Source organism: Cyprinodon variegatus, unplaced genomic scaffold, assembly GCF_000732505.1.
Source record: "Cyprinodon variegatus isolate N-32 unplaced genomic scaffold, C_variegatus-1.0 Scaffold108, whole genome shotgun sequence".
Classification (NCBI taxonomy): Eukaryota; Metazoa; Chordata; class Actinopteri; order Cyprinodontiformes; family Cyprinodontidae; genus Cyprinodon; species Cyprinodon variegatus.
The window spans coordinates 257630-283686 of NW_015150561.1; the positions used below are offsets into that span (position 1 = coordinate 257630).

The window sequence follows — 26057 nt, forward strand, 5'->3', positions numbered from 1 at the left end:
TTTCCTCTGAGAAAAGCCTCCAGAGCAGTGTTTTGTGAAACCTTGAAAGCTCGCGAGATCAGGATGGTCTCACGAGGCTAGCAACACCTCCCCCTGACATTGTTTGTCAATAGGAGCTCCAAAATCAACTGACTGTCATGTCATTTATCTGTTATATTTTTTTTTATGTTAAAGATAAATTGCAGCTCTGCATTAACATATTTGTGCGAATTTTACAGACAGACTGCTTTCAATTGTTTAGAACGTTACATATCCACATTTACTGGTACCACAAACAAAAGACAGACTAAGTAAAAACTTGAGTAAAAACATTTGACATTAAAAAAAATGTATACATTGTATAAGTTATTTTTTTTAAGTACTATTTCTGCATGTTGTTTGTGTCTGCTGTTTGCATCATGACTGCAACTTGGTCTGAAATTGACGTATTGAGACTCCTTTCAGTGGAACTTTTCAAATGTATTTTGGGCCATTTTAAAATGCTAAGAAATCCAATCTTCTAGGTGGCAGCAACTAATCATTAAACCAATGAGACAGCAGTTTGGGGGTTTAGTGATTCTCTAATCACTGAATTGGCTTTACTCTTCAAGAGGTGCTGCAGTTAATCTGCACCCATTAGACTTGTCAAAATATCCATACTCTGAAAAGTGTTGATACTGAGACATTGTATCTGGATACAATGCTAACTTTGCATGATACTAAGCAAAAAACAAATGCAAAAACTTGTGTTATTTTTTATCTTTATTCTGCTTTATAATTTGCTCATTAAAAGAATAATGCCTAAAACAACATAAAAATATTGTCAACTTGTCAAGTTTATGTTTAGGTCATTCTAATGCTTAGATTAGAAAAAAGTTTATGTTGATAAATGTTGTTATCCCTTAAATTGGAGGTCCTTAACAGGGGGTCCGCGACCATTAGGGGGTCCATGACGGTACTGCATAGGGGTCGCGAAAGGGATCGTCAAAGCTTGTTAAGGTTTTAATATCTTGAAGTGACGATTTGGTGTTTTCAGATCCTTTTAAGAGCGGTTCCTCAGAATTGCGTTGTTTGTTTATTACTATATTTCTGGAACTGGGAGGCAATGACCAGTTTATGTCAGAAAAAAATGTCCTTACTCTCTTCCAACAATTAGTTTGGGTTTTAACTTGACCTAGCTATATATGTCTGGAACTGGGTGACGATGCTTGTTTTTGGTCAGAGACACTAACTGATGCTGGGCGGGTGTCACAGTAGGGAATCCTGGGTAAAAGTCGGACCCAATTTCTGGCTATCTTTGAGGAGAGGGAGTCCTGCTGGACCAACTTAATGAGGTTGTGTCATACGAGTACACTGGCAAGCTTTCTGGGATTTTGACGGTCTTAGCATGAAAGAAATGACCTTTGGGTGGGTCATAGTTGCCTGAAGTGACACTGTAAATGACAATCATTGTCACATGACCAAAGAAATACCACTGGATCGATCCCCTTTCCCTTTGTAACAACACAGCTACATACACTACATAGAAATAAACACCAGTTGTTAATATCAGACCAGTTTTACTAATTGAAGCAGTACAAATGTTAATGCAGATATATTTTGAATCCTTAAAGTTTTTCATTCTCAATCTTAGATGGACAGAAAATGGATGGTTCAGTAGAATAAAACAACGTTTCAAACAAGTATGTTCTCCTGCAGAGACAGGATTGATGGTTTTATAACTGTTTTTATCGGTCAGCTTAACTTTCGGCCTCAAACCATGCATGGCCGTAAATGAAGTAGTGGTTACTAGTTAACAAAGGCCTGTCAAACTAAACCTGCCTCTGCAGCAAACATCCAAGCATTTCAATGCAAACACACTTATCATAAACACTGCAGTTTCCATCTCCTGTGTCTAATGGGGTTTATTACCCTCTGGAGGTTATGTGGCAATTAACATTACAATCCATTAGTTCCCATGTCCTACCTGACCTTTACAGAGTAGTTCAGCAGTTGTGCTCCACTGCCTCTTATTGGCCAGATGATGGGAGGATCAGAGATGGGCTAATGAGCAAAGGTTCAACAAAACTGCGTTCATGTATCCACATGTATAAGATGGATGTTGGAGAGGGTTCAGTGGGAGGTCTCCCTCAGTCCCTGATGTGATGTTCAGATGCTTATGGTTTTAAAAGGACTTCATGTTGGAGCTGAGATGTATTGACAAGGCACAGTGAGAGTATATTCAGCTGAGGTTTAATGACATTTACAGGAAGGCGTTTTCCATAAAGTATACAGTAGCTTGCTGTGCAGAAATGCATCATTGTTGGTGGTTCTGTTAATCCAGACTCATTGGCTGCTCTTTGAAATCAGTCTGTTTTTTTTTTGAAATAGTTAAACTTTGTGTCTGTTTTGGTTTCTAATCAGGTTGCAGATTATGAGATCATCTGTTAAAGATATTTAGATCCGGGTGAAGAGGCAGACTTTCATAAACGTTGCTCTGCAGGATCCTTCAGTTCCCTGGAATTTTGAGCTGACTGTTTGGTTTTCACAGCCCACATCATTCACTGTTTTGATCCAGTTTCTCCTCAGCATTCCATTCACAAGAACAAAGGAAACATGACACAGTTGTGAAAATCTATCTTCTGTTTCTGGCTGTTATCCTGACTTATTACCGACTTTGTCTTGTTTTATACTTTTTCACTGAAAAAAGATATATCTAGAAATAAGTGCAATTTTCTGAAATTAAGCGTATTTATTTAAAACTTAGTTATTTAGATTTTATGTTTTTGCAGTGTTGAGGCTTGGGTTAAAATAAAGGCATCAGGCTTTTTAAATTTGGGACCAACACTTTGATTATGCTGGTCAAGAAATAGTGTAGTAATTCAAAGAGGCCTTGATGTCATAAACATTCGACCAGCTGATATTGTCATGATGATGGTTTATTTGGGATAAATTGTGTCTCGTACTGGAATTCCAATGTAAAAATGTCAAACGCTGCTGATGTTGATAGGGCTCTGCACTCTTTGTTGGCTTTATTTTGAAGATCTGTATAGTGCAGAATGTGGGTCTAAGTTTGATTATTTCTTCGCCTGTTCTTGACTTCATGCAGACTGTATAGCCATTCCTTTCTGTTTTATGAAATATTTACTTTGTAGACAATATTTCTCTCAGCAACAATATATCCAGACAATTTTATAAATAATACTATACATACAGTTATATAAGGCAAATAAAATGCTTTTGCATTGAGAAGCTGCGATCTCCATCGTTACATTCCTGATGGGTTTTTAATGGGTCCATGCGAAACAGATTCTAGTTCCTTTAGAAAAGCAGTCATGACTAAACATGCTCCATTTTTTTATTAACTATAAATAAAATAGGTATTTAGGACCTGCTAAGTTATTTATTTTTTAATAAATTAATAATAACTTATTAGCTTAATAAATGCAATAAATGCTAAAGAGTCTGTAATTTGGAAGAAGTTTGTTAATCTTGATTCAATAGGAATATTGTAATGTTTTTTCCCAAAGTCAGAAAGCACAATTATTTTGATTTGTATATTTTTAGATAGGTAATATCTGGCTGTTATGTTGCTGTTTATGTGCAAAAAATTATTTTTCTGAACCAGAGATAATATGAGATGAAAAAAGATTTCAATATGTGAGCATATCTAACTGAGGAACAACATATTTCATGGTGTTCTTGCTGGTTTCTACCTTACGGAAGAGGATTAGGGCCACTGGAAAAAAAAAAAGAAAAAGAAAAGTTAACTGATTTTTAAATATTATTTCAGTTTAATATTGTGACTTTAATCTCAGAATTTTGACTTTTTTCTCAGAATTCTGACTTTAATCTCAGAATTGTGAATCTTAATGTAGATGGGCACTATGAAGAGAGAGATGTGGGAGCACTCAGCTTCACTTACAAAGATGTGAGTTGTTTGGAAGGAACAGTGACACATTGGTGGAAAATGACAGAATTAGGCAACTTTTTACGTGCCCGAGGGGTCCCCTCATTAATGGAGGAGCAGAAGGTCCTTAAAACAACAGAGCTAGTCTCTAAAACAGACATGGCTATGGCTTGATGCTAATATGTTTGTTAGCTGTCAGAATTCAGTCAGAATTCTGAGATTAAAGTCAGAATTCTGACTTTTTTCCCATAATAAACTGAAATTAAATTTAAAAATCAGTTAACTTTTTAAACTTTTTTTCAGTAGCCCTAATCCTCTTCCATACTACCTTCATTTCTCTCCTCAGTGATTTTGACTGCCTGGACGAGGAGAACCATGAGAGGAACAACCAGCTCGCTTTTGACGTGGCAGAGAAGGAGTTTGGCATATCGCCATGCATGACCGGCAAGGAGATGTCTTCTGTGGTGGAGCCAGACAAACTCTCCATGGTCATGTACCTCAGTCAGTTCTATGAAATGTTCAGGGACACAGTGCCACCTGGAGGTGAGTGGAGGAGCTGTTGCATTTCTGGGTTTGGTCTGTGTTTAAAGATGTTAAATGTTTAATGGGATCTACGTTCAAACATTTGAATTTTTTCAGATAATCAGAACTGGAGTCCGGAGGAAAAAGCTGCCCTGATTGCCAGCACAAAGTCTCCCATCTCCTTCCTCAGCAAGCTGGGTCAGAGCATAGCTATTTCCAGGAAAAGAAACCCCAAGGTCAGGGATAAAAAACAAAAGACTTACAACACGTCTAGCTTCTTGTTTTCTCTCTCATTTCATGTTTAAACTCGTGCTTCAGGTCACAGTAACACCTAGCATGTCATTAACAGGACAAAAAAGAGAAGGATGTAGACGGTTTGGGCAAACGAAGGAAAACCAGTCAGTCTGAGGATGTGAGTGGTACTAATATTAGCCTGTGACTATCATTAAGTCCATCCATCTAAAATAAATGTTTCATATGTATTTCTGTTGCCCAAAGGAGGATATATCCAGGACTTGTCATGAAGAAAGACCGTCTGTCCCTCCTGTGCAGTCGGAAAGAAAAATGGACTCTGCTGCAGCAGCAAACCATAATAAAGTGAAGGTCATGGCCACCCAGCTGCTGGCCAAGTTTGAGGAGAACGCCCCCGCTCAACCTGCAGGGCTAAAAAGACAGGTATGTAGGAAACATGCACGATGTATTTCATGGTTGTACTTCTGCAGGGGCGGGGGCACTGCTTAGAGAAACAAGTAACCCATTTACTTTCAGCTGGAGGAGCGTGCCGTTTGATGGTGTATGACGGTACCTCTGGTTTGACGGTAGACGAGCTGTAGGCCTCTGTATTAATGAGCTGAGGTCCAGTATGCTGGTACCGCTAAAGCAGACCATTGTTTCTGGGTCATGTGGGCGGCCTCGCAGTGCTGACTGGACTTGAATGGGCCGTCTGATTCGCCGCGGACGACCGATTTGTGTGATACGACGGACAATAGACATATTGAAAATCTGAGCGACATTTCTGAATCGAAAAGCTCTCGGTTCTTGAGGCTTCAGGTACAAAGACTGCTAAAGCACAAGTGATTAAATCCAGATGGATGGGATTAATTAGATCCAAACCTTTCCTTCGAATACACCACACTATGTGTACTCATCCTTTCCTTTAGACAACGCCATTTAATAGAGAATCTAACGGATGTAAATCGGAGTAAAGGTTGGAAAAGTTTCTAATAAAAATGTTGTTGGTATCTATTAATTTGACATGATTTACACAGATTGTTATTGTGTAAAATGTAGAAATGTCCCAGCTTTCCGCATGTTTATTGACATCTCTGCTACAAACACAGTAGTGCTAAGAAGCCTGGAAGATGCTCTGAAACATTAAGCAGAAAAAATAAACAGAAACTTCATACAACTTAACAAAGACAGCCTGTCTGTCAGAATTGATTAAAAACAATTAATTGTCACCAAAAAAACCAAAAAAAAAATTATCAAAATTTTGAGAATTTAGGAATGACCGAGTAGCTCATTGTTTCCATATTTCTGTTCATTTAGATTCACTCCCCTTCATGTCATCTATCCTGCAACATACCATCTATGCTTAAACCTTCGTCTGCTCTCTCTTGTCTGTTTTCTCCCTGGTTTCACCTTCCCTCTGTGGATCCTTCCATGGTGCCTTGCATGATTGTTTTGTCTCATGTTGGCCATTAAGGGGGACTCTCTGCCCAATCTGGACCAACTTTTGTCCCCTTGCCCACTGGCAAACCCTGTCACCGAGCCCGTACGCCTGGCTCCTGTTCCTGCATGGAGAAAGGTAAACCTCCCCTTCAGAGTTGTCAGCAGGTTTAGTTTGACCCGTTCCTGTAGAAGCTCTACTGACTCTGTCAGCTTAGAGTTGGATAAATAGACTCTTTAGCTGTAGTTAAAAACTCTGTAAGTGAGTTGGGGAGCCGCTGAACTGTCATGCTATTTCCTCCTTGCTTGTCCTGTTCTGGCTCAGAGGCGCACCCAGCGGCAGGAGAAGCTCAGCATTCGCTACAACGAAATGATCAAATGTCAGACACTGCCCAGCAGAGGGGAACAGGTACGGTTAGTTAGCATCGTAGCTCTCCAGCTCTTAGAACCTCGCCACAACCTTAGATTAGAAACCCCATCCATCAAAGATGGATACCTTCAATTCTGAAGGAAGATGAATAAAAGCCATGAGTCACAAACTTGGGTTCATTTTCCATTACGTATGAATGAAGAAAACACCCAGGGACACTTTGACCTTTGGGGTCAAACAGCACTTTACGCTGTTTTATCACTAAATCCTGGTCAGCTTCATTATTGCCATAAAATTACACATTATTCTACATGAGCATAGAATCATTTTTTTATTATAATAATTACCAGTTATGGTTTGGGGTGTGGGCTGATTTAAGAGCCTTAAAATACTACATAAGCAATTTATCACAGCCGACCTTGAAGATTAAAAATCCAAATGAAAAACATGATTGATTAATTTTTCTTAAATAAAGAAAAGCTTATAGCAAATGAACCTATTGCAATTATCTACATTAGGATTTCGTTAAACTAAAAAAAAATGTAGAATGGACCTTTATAAAGGTGATAGTTTATAAGTTCTGCTTTAGCTTTCAAGAAATTAACCTTCTTCTTTTTTTTAGAAATTCTAAAAAGTAGACATGGCGAATGAAGCTACACAAGTGTACACACAAATGTGTTTCAAACTTAAGGCTCGCAGGCGTATCTGGCCCATCATAGCAATTTATTTGGCGCTCAAGAGCCCAAAAAAGTCTGTCATTTCAAAGTAGAGCCACATCTTCTATTGAAGTCTGCAAAGCTGTTAAAACTGTGAAATAAATGAGTAACAGTCTAATATCAGAGAAGTGGGCTCTTTTTTAATCAAAATCAAAAATCCTATTTATAGATGTAAAACAGGCCCATTAAAGTTTTGATGATGCAGAAGTGGGCTGATATAAAAATGAAAATGCAGAAAATGTAAATGCAGAAAGAGAATGACAGATATTAAACCACCATTAGGGCCCTGAGATTTAAGGCCTGAACACACCAGTTGCATACGACTTTTTAATGTCTAATCCAATTTTTTTCCATGTCACACTGACTGCATGTAGAGATGGTCCGACAAGGCAGGGCGGCCAGATTTGCGCAGTTTTTGTATTTCACTTCTCTGCCTGTGTTATACAAATTGAAACAATTTCCCACATTTGCTTTAGACTGAATATGAAAAGTTATAAGAAAAAAACCATGGGTAAAACATTCTTTAATATGTCATTGATTGTTTTTGCCTGAGTTTGTTCCACTTACTATATAGCGATGTGCGACTCCAAAACTGACTGTTTCCCCATGACATTTAAAGATTTTATTTAGTATTTTCCCCCAAAGCGGATGCGTTTTACTTTGTAACCATGTCTCTCTTTCTGTCAGACCCGTGGAATTGCTGCTGAATTACTGCGTAGTCTGACTAAAATAGACCTGGGGTCTTATCTCAATCGGACCTACGCAAGCCCCCTTTGTGTAAAATCGTGTCGGGTGTGATCATCCCCACTGACTTTCAATGAGCGCTTTACGCCACAACCTTGTCAGACATGATTTTCTGTCGGATCTGAGTCATTAAGGATGATTTTATTGTAGGATGTGTGTGTTTGTTTTAGTTTTTACAAGTGAAAGCTCACCCTATTTGTACAACTAGCCGGCTGGTTGATGTCTCCCGTCGGGTTTAAAAGTTCTGCTGCAGTAAATCCTCCAACAAACTTTTACTTTTTCACCTTAACTTGTTATTTAAGTTCTTTTCAGCTTTTGCACGTCTTCACATTTTCACCCTCTGTTTCGATTCTCTGCTGTTCCTGTTCATTCGCTTTCAAGGCCAGAAGCGATGCCGATCAAACGTCCAGCTCGGCCTCTCGGAGCTGCCCAAAGAAAACCATTCTGCTACCTTCCTCCTCCTCCACTTCATCACTCTCTCTTCATTCAGAGGTGACATGAAGTCTGCTGTCTGTTTTTGTCTGTCAACCCCAAAAGTAACAAATCCTCAGCAGACTTCCCTTTAGCCTCCCATTAATCCCACTACCCTACGTTTGTCCTATCCAACAGACTCCTAAATCATTTCAGCTTCCTAACTCAAGATTTGAATGAAACAAATGATGATTTACCCCAAACTAACTTTGTAGAAAGATCCACAGTGATGTTAATTCCCAGGGATGTTGTATTGCATGTCGTTAGCTGAATACCTGCAGACTCAGGAGGGTCCAGTTTTCTGTAAATTAGTCGTTACAAAGATCGTGAAAAATGTCTCTTTGCTTGTTTCAAGAATTTAACTCCTGAGGAAGAGGAACTTGAATATTATCAAAGGCCTCTGGTACACAGGGTACAGTACTACACTTCTCTATGTTCAGCATTCTTTAAAAAAAACACTCAGCAAGTCTCAACTGAGCTCCTTTAACAGGAAGCGAAGCCGTTAACCACGAGCGACCCAGCTCCCATTCACATCCCTGGTATACAGGAGAGGGCAGACCGCCTCATCTCAAAGTTTAAGGGCAAAGCTGATAAACCACCGAAGGTGATCAGAATGCGTGGCAGATTTGACAGCATGCGTTTCTTTGGCCTCATCTGTTGCACGTATAAAATAAATATCTGCCATTTCTATTGATCTAATTTCCCATTTCCACCCCCCTCTGCCTCCCTGAAGCCTAAGAAAAAGCCGTCCCGTTTCTTTTTAGAGCAGTGGTACTCAACCCGAGGTCTGTCTCCGAGTCCCGCTGCACCTCTGTCCTCCCCAGATGCTTCTAGAAAGGTCAGCTGCCTGTTGTTGAAGAGGGAAACCCACCGTTTGCAGTGCTAACAGGATAGCATCTCACACAAGTCCTCCTAGAGAATAAAACCATTGATGTTTGCTCTTTTTCTTTTTACATTTTGAGTGAATCTATAGTTTAATATTTAGTTTTTTTTTCAATACATGCTTGTGAATGCATCGGTTACTCTCATTGTTTACATGCTCTGACTTAAATTATTGCATGAAGTAAAGCCATGAAAGGTAAAGACAAAGCTGGGCCAGTTTGAACCCCTAATGCACGCTTTTGGAACTAGATGTTTGAATTTTGGTCCTTTGCAGAAATAAAGATTCTTCCTTTTAGTTCCTATTTGTAACAAAATCAACAATCTTTCTGCAGGACCCAGTGAGGCCTCTGGACTCTGACCAGATGCCTATTTATGTGCTTAGCATTCAGGAGAGAGCCGAACAACTTGAATTTCAGTTGGAAGGCAAGCGAGTCGGGCCACAGGTGAATCTCTCCATTTAACACAAATGGCTGAGATAAATGTTTGAATTTATTTAGAAGATGGAATTGTTTGCCAACATCTTGGGCAGAAAGACTAAAATTCAATTCAGTTTATTTATATAGCACCCATTCACAACACATATCATCTGAAGGCGCTTTACAGTTCAACCAGATCATACAGTCAAATTGATTCAAAGTTTTCTATCTAAGGAAAACCAGTTGATTGCATTGACTCATTGACTCAAATACAATCCCTCACACTAAGCATGCTTGTAGCGACAGTGGAGAGAAAAACTCCCTTTTAAGAGGAGGAAACCTCCAGAAGAACCAGGCTGAGTGTGAGAGGCCATCTGCCGAGGCTCACTGGAGTTCAAGGAGACAGAAGCAGACATACAAAAAGCAACTGTAAAATGTGGCCCCATCCAGGAAACACACAGCCAGAGAGACAAGTACAGAGCCAGCTCCCATGTCAGAAGATGATGAGAGCACATCCAGCCAGTCACAGTCAGAGAAACAGGACCACACCGGAAAATAACCATAAAGTATTAAGATAAAAGAATCACATCGAGTCCTCAGAAACCACCTGAATGTAATGTCTTTAAAAGCGCTTCTGAACATGACATGCAAAATATAATGGCGTAAATTGATATAATATGTATTAAAATCTGCATCTTAAATTATAGATTGAATACGTATTTTTTCCACATATACCAAACCTATTAAAACTTCTGTCTCTCTTCTTGAGCCCAAGAAAAAGCCATCTCGTTTTTTCATGGAGCGATGGCACCTGGCCCGAGCCCAGAACCCCCCAGACCCCCTCCCCTCCTGCTCTAGACAGGTAGCCCTTTGCATCTGGAGGGCATGGATTGCTGTGGTGCTGACACACCGCCACTGCATTTTGTGTTTCAAGAAGACGCATCACCTCCATTAACTGCAGTATTTCTCCTAACATGACTAAATTCACTGTGGATGTTTTTACTGTTAAAAACAAAAACTGATCTGCATCCTGCTGAATATTAATTGTTGCTGTGATTAATATTTTTTTTATATTATACAGTGCCTGAAATTAAATTAATTTTACATTGAGGGGATTCAGTTAAAGCTCTGTTGATCTGTTTGCTCTGGTTGTTTGAAGCAAATTAATTTATCTGATGTTGCTTTAATCCCTTGAAGATGATCACAGATTTCGCTCCGGCCTGGTTTCAGATTAGTCGCACAGCAGGAACGAAACATAGAACGTGTTCCCACCTCATTCATCTTTCCTGATAAACTAACTTCTGATGCTATAAGGGATAAATATTGTGTCTAACAGGTTGAATGGGATGAAATATAATCCCGCTGCAGATTAATTCTGGATTCAAACCAAAGATGGTTTTAAATCATGATAAGCTGTGAACTTTAGCATCAGGGTACCAGTTTTATAACGCTTTTCAGTGTCTTAAGTCCTTGTTGATTGATGTCAGTTATTATGTATGTGAGAGAGTGAAAAATGCTGCTAAAACCCAGTATACAAATGGTAAATCTATGTGATCCGTTTCTATGGTAGGAGCACTAATCTCTGTATTATGGCTGACAGCAAAGGGAAAGCCTAACTTCAACTTCCTCTTCAATTTGCAAATATTACATAAAGTCTAAAAAAATAAGAGTTGAGCTAAAGTATAAAATTTGGTACATGTTGTTGCGTAGAACCAGCCTTGATAAAAAGCAGAAGTTGGATCTTTTAATCCATTACTGATTTTAAGGCCAAAAGTCCTTGGATTTGGAAATCTAGGTCCTGCAGGAAGTCTGGGTTAATCCAAGCCGCTGTAGTTCATCCATCAGGGAATCGACATCATGCCTTCCTCTCCTGTAAAGGATAATGGAAATGCCCATTTCATTTGGCCCATGGCCGACTGTTAAAATAAGCTATACATGCTTATATCACCATGGTAACACCAGCAAAATAGGCTGTTGATAAGAGACACCAGAACCAATGAGGCAAATGAGGTGAAGGTCAATGGGCTTCCTGCACACCTCAGCAGAACCACAGGCTGATCTACTCCATGCTGTGAGCCAGAAACAAGCTCTGGGTGTAGGTAGTGTCAGATTAATCCTGTTGCTTGTGCACCTTTTCCTGCAATACGTTTTCTTTCCACCCAACTTTCCTCTATAGCACTCTGTAAACGTTTGATCTCTTGGAGAGTGACCTTTTAATCCTTATGGCTGCTGGACATCTATTGAGTTGGCTGTCCTCCCTGTGATTATCTCGGATTAACCATAATATTTCTACATTAGAAATACTTAAAATCAGTCTTAAGTCAATTGTAGGTTTTCTGAAAAGCTTTTTGGGTTTTCATCGCTGCAGATGATCATGATGATGATGATTTACATGAATACAGAATTTCTGGATGTTTCTTTTAGATTATGTCTCTCATAGTGGACATGCACCTGCAATACGATGACAATTCCAGACCCCTCCATGATTTCTAAGTGGGAGAACTAAATAGCAGGGTGTTCGAATACTTATTTTCCTCACTCTACATACTTTCACATGTTGGCGTGCAGAGCTTCTGTTTTGGTGTTTTTTATGTGCTGTTTGTTTGCACCTTGTTTAGTGAGGCGGATGGAGCTCCACTTAATGCTTGATCAATCAAACATGGAAATGCTGCTTTGTCATGTGTGAAACTACTAGTTTCCCCCTCCATCATGCCTGCAGCCATCCCTCCTCCCTCCGTTCATCATGTGCATTCCTTTACTGCTGTCATTTCTAATGTTTGTTTCATTTTCCTCCTCTCTCATGCTGTTGATAGCACTTTGTGAGGATGTACACAGGAGGAGTTAGCACACTGGCTGAGCAGATAGTCAGCCAGCTTCAGTCTCAGGAAGAATCCAAACCCACACATGTACCTGAAAAGAGGGATTTGGTAAGCACGCTGTCTGTAGGGTAGGAAGCAGGCAGCCGCGCCTGCCTTTGTGTTGTGGAGAATTCCCTGTGCTCAGTGAAGCGGCTGATCAAACCCTGAATGTGTGTTTGCTAATCATTCGCCCACAATCAGAACAGATGAATAACCTTTTGGTGCTTTTGATTAGAAAGGATGTTAGTGCTTCAAACTGTCCGGAAAGGATCCGATCCCATAATAACCCCACTTTTCCTTGGTTCTCTAACGTCGCTCCTCTTCTGTGTTTTCTATAATCCTGTCAGCTTATTGTTTTTTTTCCTTCATTTTCTTGCAGGGTTCTCTCAGAAAAGAGTTTCCCGTCAACATCGGAGGCAGCGACGTCTGCTTCTTCTGTCGGAAGCGTGTCTACGTCATGGAGAGGCTGAGCGCAGAGGGGAAGTTCTTCCATCGCAGCTGCTTCAAGTGTGACTATTGTGGAACAACTCTGAGACTCTCCTCTTACGCGTTTGATGTTGAGGATGGTGAGTCAAACCTAGAGTAGCATTATGCTGTTAGATGCACACCCATTTTAACAAACAAGCAATTTAAGATGCTGCTGATTCTTCCTAAGAAGTCACAGAGTTTTACATTTGGTTCTTTGTATCATCAAAGGTGAGCGTCCATTTAAAGGCTGTTACCTTATTTATGTTTAGACTTTGTGCAAGAAAAACTAGCACAAAACTATATAAAAATTATGGGATGCAGTCAGTTGCTGTTGGTTTTTCGGCAGCTGCTGCATGAGGACCTAAAACGGCTCCAAATCAGATTCTGCTTCAGGTCCCAAATAATTTTTTAAACCACCCAGTTTTGGATTATTAAGCTAGAGGTGAAAAAAAAAACTTTTACTACAAGAACTAGAAAAAGGATTACCTAACATCAATCAAAGGTATGCTTCATCAGATTTTAAACAGTGCACCTCTGCTACCATCTAGTGGTGTTTTTAGGCAGTACAGACAAAATGGCTTAAAATTGTCTCGTAGTTCACACTCCCTTATCAATTCCAGGTTATAAATCATTTCGAACTCAAAAATAAATCAAGCAAGAACCCTTATTATTAATTCAGAATACCAAACAATAATATAATCTAGTAAAATAATAAATTAAATAAGCTGCAGGAGAGTGGCAAGTGCAGCTACCCAGATTAAATTTAACCTTTGGTTCTCAGTTCTATAATGTTTGTTTGACACATAACCACAAGAATACCATGGTAGCAGTGAAACATGGTGGAGGCAGCATCATTCCCAGTTGGACCTGGTGTCTATCTAAAGGTGGATGAAGCAATGAACTGATAACACCAGTTTGGACCACAAACCTTCATATGCCTGCTGGAAAGTTCAAAATAAAGTTTATTTATTTGCTATCGCTGCAAAGCTCAAATAAGCATCCAGATTACCAGAAGAATCTCATGGAGGGTGTGGATTGTACAGATGTGTCCGGAGACTTTTATCAGGCCTGTTTTCTTTAAATAAAAATTCGGAAAATAAAATAAAAATGGAACTTTAAGGTATAGGGGAGGATATTTGCACATTTTTTAAAAGACCTACCCTCTCCACTAAAAAAAAACTGCACATGCCCAACCCTGTGCCCGCTGCTGAGAGGGAACTACTTAAACATGTGCGAGAGCGTGCACGAGCCCATTTCTCCTTGTGCACGCTCTGTTTAAAAGTTAGTGTTCTTATAGCTCATACACGCTTACTGTGTCCGAACGTCCGCCCTAACCTCTAAATCGCTCAATCACTATATAGAGCGGGGACTTTATAGTGAACTTTGTAGCAAACTCAGTTAACTGACCGTTTGGACAGATGATCACTGCGAGATGATCACTGCTTTTTGCTTGCCGTTGGTCGCGTAACTCCTCCTGCATTGCGCAGTGCCTGCACAATCTTTGTTTTTAGTCGCTGCTGTCAGGTAGCAAAAGCGGGCCGCTGTGACAGCAAATCCCATAATGCTTTGCGAGGAGAGCTCTCTTTGCAAAAGAATCCGGGATACATCTGCCTCCTCTGAGGAACTTTTCTTATATACCTCATAGAAACGTTTTTTCCTCATGACCCAAGGTTTCCATTGTGCTAAAGGACAGACACCGGATTGTTTAGCGGGACAGAGCGGCTGTGGGACTGCAGCCCACTGAGGCTCTCAGCTGAAACACAAAGCTCTCCTCTTTTATTGAAATTTGCACACATTCTTCTACACAACCTTTGCCTTTGTTTAGTCTTTTGCCATTGTTTTACATTTCTTTACCTTTATTTGTATCTTTCTGATAGGTAAATTCTACTGCAAGCCTCACTACTGTTACCGTCTGTCCGGATACGCCCAGAGGAAGAGGCCTGCTCCTTCTGCTGCTCCAGTCTCAACTAAGGTGCCTCCTATTTTCTATTTTTCTGCATATAATAATTCAGTTTTACACCTTATAAAATCTATAAAGAGAGCCAGTTTCTATCATGAGAAATCCCACTTTCTGTGGCTCGCAGGAAAACCAGACGCCCCAAACTCCCACATCGACCGTGGATGCCCCCAGCAGGGGGCCGGCGGCTCCTCCCTCGGCAGACATCCAGCCCTCAGGTACCCGATTTTCCTCTGTAGATGTGGCGGCTGTGTCCTGCCGTCTGGCCGTAGGGGTGGGAGTCCGTCTGCGTGCCGTCCGCCGTGCCCTCTCCTGGACTTGCCACCAGGTGGCACACAACCCCTTAGATTCTCCCTTCCTTTACACCTACTGCATCTACCTCTTCTGCTGTTTCACAGTCAACGTCCTCCTGAACTTTCTCTAGCATGAAACCCTTGATTTGATTTCAGTTTTTTTCCTATTTGTTTTAGTCTCTGCTGACTAATGTGTGGAAGAGTTTGTAGAACCAAGGTTTACTAACTGAACTGGATGTGCTCATGTTATTATTTTTTTTATTTCCTCTCTGTGATTGTTTTATTTCCTGAAAATGCATCATCCACAGCTCCCTTTACTAATTTAGGATCTGTAATTGGCATGAGAAGTTAAAAAGAGGTCTTGCAGTATAATTTTAAAGATGAATGATGCATCGTGAATCTTTTTCCCTCTTTTTTTTTTTTAATCCTTGCTTAGAAATATAGATGAACTTATCAGAGCTGCTGCTGAACAGCTCTACAGGCAGCATGCTCAGCTTAAAATCACTCCTCCTCAGCTTTCTCCTCTAGATTATAATAGATATATAGATTATAATTCTTGAGTAGTAAACTTTAAACCCTACACTGGTTGTGACTTCCTGAAGGTTCAACCTCAGATCCCGTCTTTTGTGATTGTAACCTTTTTCAGGCTGTGACTGCTCTTCTTTTAGCACTGTCTCCTCCTGTGATGTGTTTACTTTCATGCCTGCTGTGTGATTTTTCTCTGTAAGCCGTTTTGCACCTGATCTTTTCCCAACCCTGCTGTATAATAGTGCCTGTATCAGTGCTTTTGTGAGCTTTACCTTTCCCCCTCCTAATGGAGCATCTTAAAACTGAGAGTTTTTTATCAGTGCTTGAAGTAGTTCCTGTGATTTTGATCCTTTTGTTCTTACAAGCTTCCAAAGCCGTTGGCCTCCTGCCAAGCTGCTCTTCAGAACCACTTATTTCTGCTTAATGCAGTATAACATTTCTGTGTTATTAGATTTGCATATTAAATAGCACAGTGCTTAAGAGAAACTGCAGCTGAAATATGGACACTTAATGGAAACAATAGAATCTAAACATAAGAACTCGTTAAGGTTTGTTCAAACCCCGTTCCATTTGTTATAACTGAATAAGTACGTTTCTGACAGGTCGATTAGATCTTTGCTGTAACATTTTTTCTTAACAATAAAGCTTAAGCTATTGAAAATTTTTATTTCCCACAAATGAAAGCTTATTAGTGAGGAAAATGCATTTCAGGGTTAGCATCAGAGTTGGAGGTTGCATCTATGAGTAAATCTTCCTGGCTGGCTTCTGATCACCAGCTTGGTCAGACACGGCTGTGGGACGGCCTCCCATCATTCAGCCAGCTCTGATGCAGCTAAGTTCATGCCACGGGTGTTCAGTGCGGAGTTCAGATAAACCTAGCTGTGCAAGGTTAAAGTTCAGCCCTCTAAGGTTGGAGAAGATTGATAATCTCATCTGGATATGTCTCTTTTCCAGTGAAGAAGAGCCGCCTTAGCATCATCACACCTCCATCACAATAACTCTGTTAAAGAGTATTTTACAAATTCTTCATCTGTGCAACCTACAAACTCCAAACTCTGCTGCACCAGCAAATTTCTTTTCCTTATAAATCCGGAGCCGTTAAAGCCTAAATTATTAAGCTTCTTTACATCTTTTGGTATAAATAAAAAATGTTGGGCCCTGTAAATAAAATAATAGAACGTAATAATAACAGTAATTTAATTTAACATTAGAGTTTAGATTTAAAGGAATCACTCAACCTCTAAAGCAGTTTTAGATGACATTATAATATAATAAAGTTAGATATTTATAACCTTGAATTATTTAGAGTAGAAATTTTAGAATATTTTAGATTTATTTTCATTTAAATGTGTAGATTTAAGGAACTGTTCATGCAAATAATTGGAAAACTGTATATAAAGATGTATTATACTATAAATAGTATATCTTCTTAATTTTTTTTTTTTGATTAACTCTGTTTTAGCATGTTCCAATAACATGCTAAAACTATGAGCTAAGAAAAATTATGCATTATTATTCCAGCTTTATTAGCAATAGTTAATAATACTTGTGTTGCCGCATGTGGTATTTTTCAAATGAAAATATTTAGATACTTAAATCTTCTCAGAAATTTCACTGTTAGTCTTTGCTGCTTTAATAAAGTTGGATTTATTTAATTCTTTCAATAAGTCTTATCAGCAGAGCAAATATCTCTGAGGGCTCTTTATGTTGGCAAATAGAGACAACCTGTTGGTCAGAAACTGAAAAATCGTACGTTTTTGCTAAGCAGTGAATGCACCTTACCTAAGCTCTAGGACAGGAGTTTCCAAATGGGCCCTTAAAGGCCGTTTTCCTGTGGGGTTTAAATGTTTATATCCTTCAGGAAGTCAGATTGATGGTAAAGCTGTAACTAAGGAAATAAGAAAATCTTTCTTTGGTATCACCCAGGCATTCAAAATGAAGTCTGAAGCTGTTGAACGTCATTTTACTCCTATAATACTTTAAATGTTGTTTTTAAAATGTGTCAGTTTTTGTGTTGTTAGAAGTGATGAAGAGATCACAGCTTTTTATTGCTCACATCACACTAAAAACAACCCAGTATGAAAGGTTCCTTGTGTTTCACCTCTTTCCTGAACACTCTGTTCATATCCTTAGTGGATGAGCTTTGACCGACGCATCAGAACCTTGTTTTAGTTCACAATGAAATCACAGTCAGTGTGATCTGAACAGTTTTAAGGTTTCCTTTCAGGATGGGATTAAGGCAAGGCACCAGCCTTGTGTAATGAACTGTAGCATAGATAACTGCAGTCTGTTAAAACAATGTATTGGTGTTTAATTTTGCTATTGATATAATAAATTCAATAGCAGATGCAAAATCGGTGTGTCCTTGTTGGTTTGTCCTTACCGTGGTTTGAAGAGTATTGCCCCATTTATACTACCCTCTGAAAACCGATCCTTGGCGACCATTTACACACCGCGCTGGCACGGTTCCTCGCCTCCCAGTGGCGATATACGGTACTACTGCTACCGTAACAGTCAGGAAGTTATGTTTGCTTATAATTGTGATATTTCGTTGTTTGCGGAAAGTCAGGCGAAAAAGGAAGCCTTTGGTGAAATTAACTGACAGAGTCGGGTTTGGGAAGTGGATATGACAAACGATAGTCTAATCAGGGCTTAAAGATGCAGGAAACAATGACAACTTTGAGGCTCATCGCACTGCTAAGCAGAATTATCACTGGAAATGATGTAGCACAGTAGGGAAGCTAGTATTTTTTATGAATGTCAGAAAGTTCATGATTACGGAGGCTGACTGTAAGGAGATGACGTGATCTGCTCACGCTCTCTTTGTTATCTGAGATCCGAGCCTGAACTAAACCTCGCCGAGTCTGGAACGGTCCAGTTCAGTTGTATGTGCCATTTACACTCAACAGTTATCTGGGTTACCGTGCTCGGACCGCTCTCAGCACGGTTTTAAAAGCGTAGTGTAAATGGGGCTTATGAATCGGATGTAAACAGCTGGATTCACATCATCAAGATGCACAAGCATCTGAAGAGCTAGAGAAGCTAAAACATTGACACAATCTTGCATGGATCCTTCTCCTCTCTCCTGCATCCAGTTGATTCTCAGCCGTGTATCTTTGCTCTCTCTCTCTTCTCTCGACTTCCTTCCCTGCACCTTTCCACCCGTCTGCGCTCCGTGGTTTCACCCTGGGGTCTCCGTTTAATGCCGGACTACAGCACTGGAAGTCAACGGCCTGCAGGAGCCCAGTTTAGCAAAGCGGCTCCGGGGAACCCCTGAGCGGATCGAGCTGGAGAATTACCGGCTGTCCATTCAGCGGGAAGAAGACCTGGAGGAGGTGCCAGAGGAGACGCTGGCAGAACACAACCTCAGCAGTGTGTTGGATAAAGCCACAGACGCTGATCTGGGCTCCAGGTAAGGAGAATAAAACACAGATTCTCTTTTTTTGGGTGGTTTTTGTCTTTGTCCTCATAGTTTGGCGGCTGTTTTGTTAGCAGTAGCTCAGAATCTGACATGGAGGAGGAGGATGAGCAGGAGGATCAGGAGGAGGCGGAGGAGCAGCCTCTCAGCCCTTCGGACCTCGGCGGCGTTCCCTGGAAGGAGGCCGTGGAGCTTCACGCCAAACTACGTGGCGACGGCGAAGAGTTGGAAAGTGAAGCTCTGGCTGATGCTGTCAGCAGGGATGGAGACGGGGAGGAAGATGAGGAAGAAGAGGAGGATGGGGAGGAAGAAGATGAGGATGAAGAAGATGAGGAAGAATCCAGTGATGGTAAATATATATATATATATTTTTTTTTTTATATGATCCTGTTTGTTTGTTTTTTTAGCTTTAAATGTTCCTTCACTCTGTTCCTATGAATGTTTACATCCTGTTCATTCTGTTGCCGGGACAACCCCCAGTGCCACCTGCTCTTTGTGAAAAGAAGCTATTTTTTTGTCTAAATGTCTCCTGCATTGCTTTCTTCATCCTCTTGGCCTCTTCTCACCCCTCCATCCTGGTCTCATCCCCTGTCTGTTCTGTGTGTGTATTTTTTTGGGTGTTTGTCTCCCCCTGCTGTCAGAGGGGGATTACTGCCCCTGGGACAGGGAGCTCCTGTCAGGTCTTTGGCTGGAGAGGCACCTCACAGATGAAGAGGATGTTGGTAAATTCAAAGGTAGCAACAGACCTGCTTGCGCTGCTGTTTGCAGTAACCTTGAATATGACTTATCTCTGGCTGATCTCCGTTTGGTATCAAACGCTTTTCCACACCAGGCGCTCATTTTCTTTGTTGCAGTGTGGTTGTTTTTGTTGTGGTTTGTTGGTTTAAGTTGTGTGTTTTAAAGGATTGTTTTGTTTGCTTTTGATAAAAAAAACTAGGCATGGGCCGGTCAACATCTGAGGAAGCGCTAAAACTCTTCATAATCACTGTTAATAACATAACAGAGTTGTTATATTAACACCTTTTGCTTCACACTGCAGGTGAGCCGACTGAAAGAGAAACTCTGTCACCAGACGCAGCGTCTCACTAAGGCTGTGTTTACATTTCAAAATGCTTTACATAAAAGCAGAAGAAAAATAAATCAAGTAAAGATAAAAAGATCCTCTGGAAGATTGTTCCAAAAAAGTGCAGCATAGGAATTTTGCTTTTTTTGTTGTTGTCCATACACCACCCACATTTTTCACTGCAGTCTGAACAGCCCAAATCAGATCTTTCTACCTAATAAGAAATCAATTTTGCACCACTTTTGATATACAGTATGGTTCCAAACTGGATACAGCTGATGTTATTTTATCCTGCTTTAACCATTGCACTGATTGCCACTGCATACTTCCACACAGATGTCCTTGGTTTCCTTAACCGTCCATTTAGTTGGTAGCAAGCATTAAAATAAAAAGTCAGATTTCAGTAAAAAATAATCTAAAATGTGTATCAAAACAGGCTGAGGGAACATCGCTTAGAGGAATTTACTTTTTCACAACTAGAGTCAGCAATCTCTGAGGAACATGTCTTTTTATTTTCTCTCTGTTTTTTTTGTTTGTTTGTTTTTGTTAATTTTTGGTCCTATTTTGCCAATATGGTTCTGGGAATATATGTCCCAGAGATAGATGATAGCCCAACAGCTTTGCTTTCACAAGCAGACCATTATGACTGTTACCATAAGGTTCTATTTGATACTTGCTTATGAAGCTACAACGAACATGGAGACAAAAAGGGAGGTGAGAAAGGATGAGGGGAGAAGAACTAAGGTATGACAGGAAAGAGTGCATCGAAAGAGGGGAAATAAAACAAAACAGCAAAAACAGATAGCAGACAACCAAAGTAAATATTAAAAAAAACGGGATAATATGTCTTTAATTAGACGATGACAGGTGCGTCCACAGCCGGTAGTAATAAACTGGCTAATGTTACCAAATGTTGTGTTGATCTTAAAAGAGCAGAACACTCCCCAACAACTAAAGACAGCTGTATTTAACATTGCTGTTCAATTAACCCTTCCTTTAAATGATACCACACATTGAGTGGGTTAATCCTCTCACTGCACCACCAGTGACTGACGTCTTGAGAAGCCGCCTAGATTTCAAGATAAAGCATAAGCCATGATTTTCAGATTTAAAACCAAACCATTGTTTCTGATACTGGAATTAATCATAGCTAATTGCTCAGTTCGCACTTTATTGTCTTTGAAAAGTAGAGAACAAGACAATCATTACAGCCCTGCTTTGACCTGGAGAAAGTTTTCAGCTGTGAAGGTTTTAATTAAAACAAACAGGCAGTCTGAGCAGACCTGCAGACGGACAGAAGTAGAAAAATCCTTGAGTCCAAAGAAAACTGGCCTCTTTCCAAAACATCCCACACTAATAAAACAACTCATGTCCAAACACTGTTGTAGCCTTGCAGGTGCGAGACGGCCTGAGCAAGTGTGTTTTTGTCAAAGATAAACGAACGCTTATCTTTATTAAAATAGAAGAATTTAAATCCATCTTTGGTTTCACTTTTCTTGCCGTTGTGCAGAATAGAGCTCCTACCGAGATACAGCCTAGTCATTGTTTTATAGCGCTGTGAAACAGAATTAAAGTCAATTTATCGTCAGATAAAGCTTGTAACGTTAACAGATATTCATTTAATAAAGCCAGAGGGACGTGTTCTAAATGATGACAAGGCAGCTGAACTGATCTGTTAAAGGTCCATAGAGGGGGAATTCTGACTATGCATCAGAACATGAACCATTAAATCTCTAAAACATCTCTATGAATTGAGGATTTAATGCCTCTTTCATTGCAGATGGCTGTAAACATGCAAAAATTCTATTTCAATTCAATTTAATTTATTTATATAGAGCCAACACATGTCATTTCAAGGCACTTTAAAATTCAACCAGATCATACAGTCAAACTCATTGATTTGAAGGCAATCACTCACACTAAGCATGCTTGTAGTGACAGTGGAGAGGAAAAACGTCCTTTTAACAGGAAGAAAGCCTCCAGCAGAACCAGGCTCAGTGTGAGCGGCTATCTGCAGAGGCCGACTGGGTTTCAAGAAGACAGAAGCAGGGATACAAAAAGAAGCAGGGATACAAAAAGCAGCTTTAAACCATCTCCACAGGCGGCCCCGTCCAGGAAACACACAGCCAGGCGGACAAGCTCAAAGCCAGCTCCCATGTCAGAGGATGAAGAGAGCACATCCAGCCAGTCACAGTCAGAGAAACAGGATTACACTGAAAAACAGGCCCATCTCCAACATCTATAAACGGGTTTTGATGGCAGCAGCACAGTTGATATTCCTCTCCAGGATGGAGTCACAGCCGAACAGGAACAGACGCGATGAAGCTACTATGAGGAAAAAGAAGAGAGAGCATAACGTTAGAGATGAACTAAAAAATTCTGCAGATTTGGAGAATAGAGATAGATTAACAGTAATTACAACTTTATTATCGTTGGACAAAATCAGCTGTGGACAATTTTAGATTAATTCTACTGAATAAAGCTGAAGAAACTGTTGAGTTCAGAGGTTTGTTCTCTATATTTTTCCTTTAGACTTTGACCAAATCAAAGCAACTATAAATGAATGTAAAATATTACATTTTTCTTTTTTTTTCTTACTGCCTTAATAGCCTTAAAGTCTTTAGTTCTCTTTAAATGAACCAAGTAATTACGCCATTATTGGGTGAACAGAATAAGATGGGTTGTTTTTTCCTCCCAGGTAGTCTCTGGCCGGCCCATGCCTACTGCAGACCATTTAACCTGCTTATTAAAGCTCAGGTTTTGATTTGGCTCTGAAGTGTTAATCTGATAAATTCCACAGACTCCTCCAGGCACTACAGTTATGATCTCTATTGATCGCCAGCATCGCTGTATTAAACAAATGGCCGTTTCTTTTTTATTTTTTACTGGCGATTTTATCATTATGTTTGAGGGTTTGAAATTTGGGCAGTGTGTGAACGCATGCAGACTCCCTTTAACTTATCTATAAGGTGGTAGTTCTACCTGCTGAGTAACTGTCTCTGCCTTTTTTCTCTCTCATTTCTTCTTGTCTTTTTCCCGTCCATCTTTCTCTGAACCCTCTTGCATATCTGCTGTTGTCTACTCTTCCAACCATGCCACTCATTACTAAAACACAACACAACAAATGTTTAGTTAGGAACATACAAATTCAACAAATGCTGCAGCCCGTGGATCCCAACGCCATTCCCAGTTTGGTACGAGTGCGGTCGGACTCTGAGGGAGACCCGGACGGCTCGCTGGGCACGGCCCTCCGACGCTCTCAGCCCTCTGAGCTCACACAAGCCTCCCCCACAGGTAACCCACCCAGAGGTGCTGCAAACCGGACACAGACAGGGGCCCCGAACTGATTTCATGGTGGCTGTTCTGTTTGTTCATCTATATGTGTGACAGGAAGACCCATCTCTTCCACTAACCAAGCTGCTACTTTAATGACCTCTGATTTTGTACATTTCTGTGTTATTATTGTTTTTCTTAGAATGTCTAATTTTGTGTTGAGTCTTTAATTTTTCCCCCAGAGTTGCTGTGTTTCTAATGTTCTGCATCCATGTCCCGGTGCACCATATAACCCCCTCTGAGTTTCTTTGATGTTCTTTTTAATTTTGTTCTGCTTTGTTCTATTGTGTTCTTCTATGTTCTTTTCCCATTTGTCTAATTGCTTTGCCATTATTTCCCCTGCCATCCATGTGTTGTCCTTCTGGTTTGAGAGTAGCCCCTGCCCACACATCCACCCGACATGAGGCAGTGAGAGTCTGGTTGGAGTCCTTGTCTGGAGGTAGCACAGACCTGAAAGGGGCCTCGGTCCCGTCTTAGACTCATGTTTTTATCTTTCTGTCGGCTGGCCTTTTCTTGCAGCATGCAGAAACGCATAGAGAGCTGTTACCTCACAAGCATGCACACGGTCAGGCTTTTGACCTCACTGCTACCGTTGATCAGATGAGCACCTTTATTTCACTTTTACTACCAAAGAACCTCATTTCACTCTTTGTCTTGGCCTAATCCATGTACTGTATCTCAGATAAATGCTGTGTCTCACAGAATGAGCTACTGAAGCTTGAAACTTTCTAACATTTGAAGTATTTTCACATTATGACCACAAAAAATTTATTTTATGGGGGTTTTATGCGACTGATCAACACGAAACGACACATAATTGTGATGCTAAAGGAAAACGAAACACCTACAGGTCCTAATGGGTTTCTTTACTCCTGATTAGTCATAGTGGACTGAGATCAGAACCATTCTCAAGTCTTGCCAAAGATTCCCCATTGGATTTTTATCTGACTTTGACTGAGCCATTCTAACACAAATGGAAATGATTTGATCTAAATTAAGTTTATTTATATTGCTCCAATTCACAACACATTTCATCTCAACGCATTTTGCAGAGACAATTGAACCAGATCATGCAGCCAAACAGGAACAGACCAGATGAAGCACAACGTTTGAGATTGAAACTAACAAATTCTGCAGAGTGGGAGAATAGAGATCAAATGAAGCAGAATGATGAAAAGGGGTCCCTATGTCCTCCAGCAGTCTAAACCTATAGCAGCATAACTATAGAGAAAACTCAGGATAACCTGAGCCACTCTAACTATAAGCTTTATCAACCTCTCTACCCTTAAAAGTAGAGAGGTTGTCTGCCTTACGGATTAAAACTATGAACTGCCCTTAAAAGCTTGTGTGCATGTGGAACTGTTTAAATTGATGAACTCATAAAGCTTCTTATGAGTTATACTAAAAACGGAAAGAAACCCAAATCTGTGGGTGGTTTTCTTACTGGGTGAAATCCATCCATCTTCCTGTTAAAGGTGGTTGTAGTTGCTGAAGAAAAACTTCCAGCCATCATGATGCTGGTTTGGTTTTTCAGAACAGATGACATTTGACATGGAAACCAAATTATTCAAATAACCAATAACTAAGTAGAATCTGACTTTTAGTTGCATTGAATTTTATTTGGATGTAAGCCAGCCAGCAAAACACTCCACACTTTCAGGTTTATATTTAGAGGATCATTTTCTTACAATTCATCCTTTTTCTTTCTCCTCACGATTCTTCTCGATATTATGTTGGTTCCTTAAAACCCCCCCAAAATCCACAAATATAAAAAGGTTAGAATGTGAAAAAAAAATGTGTACTATGATGTATTTACATATTTTTTGCAACGTCTTTGTTCGTTTTTCCATTTTGCTATGGATCGTCCTATTAGACACTGACTGTTCAGATATTTGTAGACTAACTTCTCAGTCTTACTTATATGTGCATAAACTTAACACTATAAACCTCTTGGAGTTCTTTATATGCTGCTTAAAAGCATGAATAACTAAAATGAAGGTGCTTGACTCATCTGCATTGAGCTGGAGAACACCTGCTGGGTAGAGAGCAGACTCAGTAGGATAAGGTTGCTGCAGATCTTTGCATTCACATGAACACAGATATGGTTTAGTGCAACTTAAGTGTGGGTTAATATGAAAATGATGACTTTTTTTCCTCGCTTTAGGTTTGCTTCCTTAAAAATAATGCCTTTTACATTTAACAGACATGATTAACATATTAATTACGTTTTCCTCAGACTGACTTTACCCCTTTTTTTTTTAAAAAAAAAAAGGACTTTTGCATGAATCTTTATTACTAATGTCTCCATGTGGTTTTCCTTTGTTCATATTACTGACAGACTATTACACTGTCATCTGAGCACTAAACTTTTCATAGGCACATCAATTTCCAAGTGCTATATGAAGTAAAATGGATTTTGGCATTGAAGTCTATTCATGCTCTTTCAATGATTTATTTCTGCACTCCCATTTTTATTTTCAAA

General features: G+C 40.0%; 1 protein-coding gene across 10 annotated transcripts in view; it reads left to right on the top strand.

Moving 5' to 3' along the window:
- Window positions 1-26057, top strand: part of mical3 (microtubule associated monooxygenase, calponin and LIM domain containing 3) — a 107036-nt gene that overhangs the window by 42408 nt on the left and 38571 nt on the right. For 2 of the 10 annotated variants that reach the window (XM_015374725.1, XM_015374726.1), the window contains 15 exons: window positions 4215-4411; window positions 4508-4626; window positions 4740-4802; window positions 4889-5065; window positions 6096-6197; window positions 6384-6467; window positions 8270-8380; window positions 12895-13081; window positions 14861-14955; window positions 15068-15158; window positions 18978-19173; window positions 19254-19528; window positions 19821-19913; window positions 23375-23536; window positions 23952-24014. In XM_015374725.1, coding sequence (XP_015230211.1) covers window positions 4215-4411; window positions 4508-4626; window positions 4740-4802; window positions 4889-5065; window positions 6096-6197; window positions 6384-6467; window positions 8270-8380; window positions 12895-13081; window positions 14861-14955; window positions 15068-15158; window positions 18978-19173; window positions 19254-19528; window positions 19821-19913; window positions 23375-23536; window positions 23952-24014 — 2015 coding nt within the window. Of the gene's footprint in view, window positions 1-4214; window positions 4412-4507; window positions 4627-4739; window positions 4803-4888; window positions 5066-6095; window positions 6198-6383; window positions 6468-8269; window positions 8381-8714; window positions 8772-8849; window positions 8964-9092; window positions 9198-9573; window positions 9685-10426; window positions 10520-12470; window positions 12585-12894; window positions 13082-14860; window positions 14956-15067; window positions 15159-18977; window positions 19174-19253; window positions 19529-19820; window positions 19914-23374; window positions 23537-23951; window positions 24015-26057 lie in introns of all 10 variants that reach the window. The other 8 variants (XM_015374729.1, XM_015374730.1, XM_015374721.1 and 5 more) reach the window with 7 other exon arrangements.